The following is a 7283-nucleotide window of genomic DNA, read 5'->3' on the forward strand; positions in this document are numbered from 1 at the left end:
ACGTGGAAATTAAACAACACTTTCGTAACTAGTGGGGTTTAAAGTTTAATCCTCAGCGTCGAGATATCATAAGAGGCATTAAAAATTAAAATAAATACATACTATTTTTTTATACTATTTTTTTTTTTTTCAATTTATGTTCTATCAATTACAACTTAGAATGTATTTATTTATTTATTTTTTTTCCATTTTAAATATTTTTTATTTTGTAAGAAGAGTCAAATAAATACATGACATGTTGTGATTAATGAAACGCAAAAAGTGATACAAAAGATTTGTATCCAAGTTTAAAAAACTAGCACAGTTAATAAACATAATAAAAGGGAGTTTTGCTTCACCCTTTCCTTAGAGCTTTTTTGGGTTTTCCTATGCGATGCAATGCAACACTTATCCCATCTTCTAATGCATGCATCCTTGATGACATTGTCATTTACCGCACTCCAAATGCACACGCACCGTTGATGACATTGTTATTTGCTGCACACCATCATCTACTATATATGATACAGTTTGTTGGGAAGATTTCAATAAAAGTTGTAATATAACATATTGGCGCGCATGATTATACTCAACAGTTTGTAGTCTCAAGTCTCAACCTTAAAGCCCAAAATAGCAAGAAAAACTCTAGCGACACACCCAAATTCTCAACATGTTTAATCATCAACTTATGAATAGTGCACTTAAATTCACCTTTTCCCCAAGCACCAACCACGGTCCTATTGCAAGGTGTATGTGTTGTAATCTAATAATAGCCACCAGAGTAGCACCTTAATGAGTTTAAAAATTATTTATAAGTTACAAAGAAAACTTCCTTTGCCCAAAAAAAAAAATATTGAAGCACCTGGTATATCATATCAAAAAGCGGTTTATTTTGCAAAATTTTAAACTAAAGGTAATTTTTGGACAACGGTGATGCGTGTTTATTCAAATGCTTTTTTTTTTTTTTTTTACAAATCGTTTTTTCTTAAAAATATAAGTTAACCTGATACCCCAAATGGATTAAATATTATATTGGGTTAAATAAGTGTGTGTTTCATGGGAGTGTTGAGTCGCACATCAAATGTTTATATATTAGGAAAAAAAAAAAAAAAAAAGAGGAGAAATATATTAGGTAGATACTGATTATAGTAATGACTACAAAAAATCCTAATTATAACCTAATTAATTCTTTTGGAGTATAGCATAATGTGGTTAGTCCTTCCTAACGTTGTAATGTTTGTACACTCCAACAAGGCTTTGGCCATTATAAAATGCAAATCCCACTAAAGTCTGAAATTCACACAGTTGTTGTAAGGAAAACAATAAACAAAAAAAAAAGAGTCATGCACCCATCATTTGCAAGCAATACTTTGATTTCAAGATGATTTCATTACATTTATGTATTCAAAGGGTAAAAAAAACATTCACTCATAACTGTTCCAGCTAGAACATCACAAGAATCACAATTTATAACGGCGAAGTCCTTTATTAGCAAGCCCAAAGGCAGTATTTGCTAAAAATAAAACATGAAAGCTACATGATTGAGGGGACAAATACAGAACACAACTTTAGTTGTAGGCATCGGGGTGTGCCGAGAGGTAGTTCTCAATAGCCTTGAAAAGTCCCGCAGCCTTTTCTTTGCCAGCCTTAACTTGCTCTTCCTTGATCTCATGATCACCCTTTGTGTGGTACTTGCTGGTGCTCTTCAAGATGGATTCTCCATTAGGACTTGAAATAATCTTGATCTCATATGAGATTTTCTCGAGTACTTCACTCAAAGCATCACCCTCAATCACGCTGTAGCCGTATGTGAAGTTTACGTGGTCAACCTCATCAATTCTGTGCTTCACATACTTGAATTGGCTACCTGAAAATTTTAGAGAAAACACTCTGTTACTTCTATACAATATCTACATATTTTGCTATGAGAGCCAAAAAATAAAAAAGCAATTGTATCTGATCCGTTTTATTACTATGGAGGTAAAGTTCTTATTTTGAGAGCCAAATATCATATTAATAATTTGCTACCTTAATTTTGAAATTTAGAAGAACGAAAATAACAGAAATAAATATATACAGGACAAATCAAAACAGTAATAAATGTACAAGACCAAACTCTTAGAATACTAAATATATGATACATTGGAGATCAGGATATAGAAACTAACCTTCACCAAAGGTGATCTTCTTGATGGTTCCGGGACCTCCATTTCCTTCAATGATTTCAGCACTCTTAATGGCATGAGGAGCAACCTTTGGGATGAGGTTGTCAGCATCAAGGACAAAGGCCTTGAATAGTTTAGCAGGTGCAATGATTGAGGTGGTCTCAGTTTCATAAGTGAAAACACCCATGATGGCCTTAGAGATAGAGTAGTATGAAAGCGATCAAATGAAGAATGAAAGGAGTAGAAGAGTTTATTGAACTTTAGGTAGTTTGCAAGCTTAAGTATCAGAGGGTGGTATTTATAGACTGAGAATAAATGATACCTTTTGTAAAAATGTGACCACGTACGTGGTTTTCTTTTTGAATGTTCCCACTGTCAATGGAGAATCATAATTTTTTAAGAAAATAATTTGTCATTAAGTCAGACAAAGAACCTTAATTAATTAACTTACATTCAGATATCAAAACCTAAACTTTCATTCAATAATGGCAACCACCGACCATCATAGCCTACCAATTTCTCTTGCATTCTCTTTGGTTTTCACTTCTTAGTGTTGCCTTACAAGACTATTTGGATAACATCTTCTGGAAGTGTTATGAATATTGTCTACCAGATCTATCATTGTTTTGGGGTAGATAGTTTTTTACCCTTCTTAGCTGTTAGATGGACATTGCAATAAAAATGAAGGGAAAAATTAATGAATGTCCTAAGGACATTAGTTTAGAAAATATTAGAAACTTTTTATTGGAAAAGGATCAAAGTAATTGATTTATTTTACAGCTTTTTATATTTCTTATAAAAATGGTATTAAAACTTTCCTAAAATAGTCCATTAACAAATGAACTAAGAGCACTCGTAAATCAAACCATTTACATAAATTATGTAGCTAAATGCAAAATTTTGAAATTTATGGTACATATTACATTTACTTTTTTTTTTTTTTAGAGCAATTACATTTACTTGTATCGTGTAGAGTGAATGATTGTATTTAACCCTTACATAGAGGAACACAAATTTAAGACTTAAAGCATCATATCACTGCACACTCTTAGTGCGATGGTTACTCCACAAATATAAGTGTTTGTAGGATATGGGGGGTAAGGGTCGGGGTTTAAGTCTCCAGGAGGAAGCTTTACACACATATACACTTAAATTAAACTAGAGTAGAATTTTATCTTGTATAAAAATAAAATAAAAAAAATAAAAAGACTTAAAGCATCATTAATATTTTGACCTACAATCTTCTCCTTGAATCACCTTGTGAATCATTATTTAAAGCTTTTCTACATGTAGATCTTGAAAATGTAGATTTGATTATAGAAAACTTCATGTCAGATAGACAATGTAGTGAAAACTGCAAAGTTATGACCTTTCAACTAATGTGCAATAATATTGCATTGAAACCTATTAAAGCGGCTGAGATCGTCTCTACAGATCTAACACCCTACTTAAGAAAACTATTTGGTAACGACATTGGTTACTCTGTTAAGAAAATTCTAGTTATGTTGCTTGAGTCAAAATTTCAAAAAAAAATTGTTGGCTTAACAAGCAAATAAAAGAATTACCGGCTCTCCATCCTTTTACTTTTTGTTTGGGGGGGGGTAGTAAAATTTTATGTTGTAAAAAAAAAAAAAAAAAAAAAAAAAAGACTTAAAGCATCATTAATATTTTGACCTACAATCTTCTCCTTGAATCACCTTGTGAATCATTATTTAAAGCATTTCTACATGTAGATCTTGAAAATGTAGATTTGATTATAGAAAACTTCATGTCAGATAGACAATGTAGTGAAAACTGCAAAGTTATGACCTTTCAACTAATGTGCAATAATATTGCATTGAAACCTATTAAAGCGGCTGAGATCGTCTCTACAGATCTAACACTCTACTTAAGAAAACTATTTGGTAACGACATTGGTTACTCTGTTAAGAAAATTCTAGTTATGTTGCTTGAGTCAAAATTTCAAAAAAAAAAATTGTTGCCTTAACAAGCAAATAAAAGAATTACCGGCTCTCCATCCTTTTACTCTTTGTGGTGTGGGGTGTTGGGTGGTGTGGTGTGGGTGGGCATTCTGATACCAAATTTGTAAGAGGAAACCCAACCTGATCCGATATGGGAATATTAGATGGCTGGAATATAATACGGAATGATAGATTTAACAAAACACTTAATAATAAAAGGAGATAAATGTTTGTTGGATAGCATCAAATTGGACTTGCTGGAATTTGGGACATTCCGATGTCACATTCTTCTAGTTTTTAATATACTAAATGCTTATGGTAAGAAAATTGACCGTAGTGAGCTTTTTCATCTAAAATTTCCCTAAAAGGTCTCAAAACCTCAACAACAAAAAAATAATAATAAATAAACCTTGAAACCTTTACCAAGGGTCTATATTTAGGTGACTTGATAGGGTTCCATCATCCCATGCCCCTGCACTCAAAAAATTAGTTTTTAACTTTTAAGCATCTTAATACATTTTTTTTTTCTTTTTGTAATTTCTATAAGCCTATAAGCATGAATTTAATGCTAGTTTTTTTAACTTGAATGTTGAAATAAAAGATCCTAATATTTTTAATTCGAATTCATTTAAATTAACTTCTTCACACATTCAAAATATCTTTAAAAATGAATAAGAAAAGTTTCAAGTTTTGCAATAATGCATTGTCGAATTTGTTGAAATTAACATGAAGTTACTGTTGAAATTGATTAAATGTTGTGCAAAGATGTAGATCACTAACTATGTGAGAAAGAAAAATCCAAGAGGTTGGCTAAATAGTTTCTAAAGCCTTATAATATCCATAAGATCTTTGATTCGAAACCTTTTTCCTGCATTTTGAGGTCACTCCAGGGATTTCTCTTTGTAATAATATGGTGTGTATGGGACAGGGGATTGCATACATTCGAGAAAATAATTTTCGATACTCGAAAAAGTCTGGATACTCTCGTTTATGTCAAAAAAATGAAAAATTAATTTAGATAAGTTAGAAATCTGTTGGAGATCATGTGCAAAATTTGAGGATTTGTTAATTTATTATGTGACAATTTAAGCCTTAATTGGATTTTTTTTATTATATATGAAATTTCTATAAGGTAATTTTGGTCATTAAAAGATAACACTTAACAAGGGGAATCCATTTAATTTCTAATAGTACAAGAGTATAAGATTGTCAAGAACCTTATAATTCAATGGCATAACCTACTCTCTCGAATCCCCTTTATAATGCTACCATGCATTTACTCTAATGAAAAAACCTGGTTGCAAGTAAAATCAAGATTTCGAGATAACTTCTATTTTATGTATTCAATGTGATACAACGTTGACATTTCACTTTTCCAAACTACAACATCAAAAGAAAGCAGACAATTACAACTCCAGAAATTGTATTATTATATATTAGCAAGTCCAAGGCCATATTGGCTGGATATTAAAAAATGTACTTTAACTCAAAGGTATAGGCAACACTCAAAAATGAAAACATGCTTTAGTTGTAGGCATCAGTATTTGCCAAAAGGTAGCCTTCAACAGCCTTGAAAAGTCCCGCAGCCTTTTCTTTACCAGCCTTGATTTGCTCTTCCTTAATCTCATGATCACCTTTGGTGTGGTACTTGCTGGTGCTCTTCAGGATGGATCCTCCATCTGGGGATGCCACTAGCTTAATCTCGTATGAGATTTTCTCGAGTTTGTCAGTTAAAGCATCACCTTCAATCAAGCTATAGCCATATGTGAAGTTTGCATTGTCAATCTCATCAATCCTGTGCTTTACATAGTTGAATTGGCTGCCTGCATAACATAAAAAAAAAAAACTTGTTACTTCTTTTGTATCATGCCATGAAAGTGACAAATATAAGTAGCATTCTAATTTAGTTGTTTTTGAAAAATATATAGGAAACAATAAATATAATAAATACTTCTAAAATTAAAATGATAAACAAGTATCACCTTAGACATTAGAAATTGAAATTATTAAAATAAGAGTTAAGTAATTATAATTCATCATTTCTAATCCACATAAGCTTTTGGACAAGTGATGATTTATCATTAACTTACCTTCGCCAAAGTTAACCTTCTTGATAGTTCCTGGTCCTCCATTTCCTTCAATGATTTCAGCACTCTTAATGGCTTGTGGTGCAATCTTTGGGATGAGGTTGTCAGCATCAAGGACAAAGGCCTTGAACAGCCTAGCTGGTGGGATAACGGTGGTGGTTTCGGCTTCGTAAGTGAAAACACCCATGATGAAGTAAAGAATTTGGAAGTGAACAATGGTATAGAAAGAATAATGAGGATTGATGATCGTACTAGTTTTTGAGCTTGTTAGATCTGAGAAGTTGGGAACTAAAGGATGGTATTTATAGACTGAAGGTTTGCTTGCATGTATGGGAGTATGACCATCTAGATCGAAGAATTTTAGGAGTTTTCAAATGCTCCTTTTTAGATGTCCCCACTATAACAATTGGATTACAATTTTTTAAGAAAAGCATTTGTGGTTAGTTAAAGAAAGCACCTTTGGAAATTGTTCAATTAAATAACCCAATTGAATGCTGTACTATCCTAAATTATTTCCTAGCTATAAACAAAAAAAGCTCTTATAAACATGTGAAGAGAACATAATTAGGAATCTTGAGGGATAATTAGCATAATGGTAAATTAAAAATAAGGTGATGTAAATTTTTCTACTCGGATTATTTGAACTCTATATATTAGTCCTTTAATTTGGACCCTAACTTATGCTTAATGCCTAACTTGAAAGTTGAAACCACCCTTTGTGAGTGATCACGTAATAAGTTACTGTGTTTATATGTAAAACCGAAGCACATATTTGGCGTGTAAAACAATTAGATACCCATTTTTGTTAAAAAAGTTGACAGTGTGCAACAACTTGCAATTCTCCAAGACTTGAAAATTGACTTTCAATATTCAAGGATGGCTGGCTCGCTCGCTGCAGACTACCACAAGCCAACAAAGGCCACCGATAAATTTTCTATTCATTCAACAATAAGATCTATTTAGTATAATTTTCTCTTCAATATAAGCTTCAGACCTAAAAAAGATACTTCCATGGTGCATAAAAAGACGCAACGGAAGAGGAGATTATTAGGAGCCATCAAATATTAATATGAATATTTTTTTCAGTCTAT

The 7283-nt window shown here is 32.0% G+C and overlaps 2 protein-coding genes across 2 annotated transcripts; both read right to left on the bottom strand.

The window, feature by feature from the left end:
* Positions 1-1348: 1348 nt before the first annotated feature.
* Positions 1349-2431, bottom strand: LOC112028505 (major allergen Pru ar 1). The gene is made up of 2 exons (XM_024061211.2): positions 2148-2431; positions 1349-1846 (listed from the first exon to the last, which is right to left on the bottom strand). The coding sequence occupies exons 1-2, from the start codon at positions 2329-2331 to the stop codon at positions 1548-1550; spliced, it is 483 nt and encodes a 160-aa protein (XP_023916979.1). The 5' UTR covers positions 2332-2431; the 3' UTR covers positions 1349-1547.
* Positions 2432-5421: 2990 nt separating this feature from the next.
* Positions 5422-6461, bottom strand: LOC112028535 (major allergen Pru ar 1). Its single transcript, XM_024061234.2, has 2 exons — positions 6196-6461; positions 5422-5928 (listed from the first exon to the last, which is right to left on the bottom strand). Exons 1-2 carry the CDS (start codon positions 6377-6379, stop codon positions 5630-5632), a joined length of 483 nt encoding a protein of 160 aa, XP_023917002.1. The 5' UTR covers positions 6380-6461; the 3' UTR covers positions 5422-5629.
* Between the last annotated feature and the right edge of the window lie 822 nt (positions 6462-7283).

This window comes from Quercus suber, unplaced genomic scaffold, assembly GCF_002906115.3.
Source record: "Quercus suber isolate HL8 unplaced genomic scaffold, Cork oak 2.0 scaffold_67, whole genome shotgun sequence".
Classification (NCBI taxonomy): Eukaryota; Viridiplantae; Streptophyta; class Magnoliopsida; order Fagales; family Fagaceae; genus Quercus; species Quercus suber.

Bases quoted from the DNA above. Each gene is read 5' to 3' on its own strand.
- LOC112028505 (XM_024061211.2), bottom strand. From the start codon at position 2,331: ATGGGTGTTTTCACTTATGAAACTGAGACCACCTCAATCATTGCACCT. The intron at 1,847-2,147 runs GTTAGTTTCTAT...TAAAATTTTCAG, and splicing joins GAAGATCACCTTTGGTGAAG to GTAGCCAATTCAAGTATGTG.
- LOC112028535 (XM_024061234.2), bottom strand. From the start codon at position 6,379: ATGGGTGTTTTCACTTACGAAGCCGAAACCACCACCGTTATCCCACCA. The intron at 5,929-6,195 runs GTAAGTTAATGA...TATGTTATGCAG, and splicing joins GAAGGTTAACTTTGGCGAAG to GCAGCCAATTCAACTATGTA.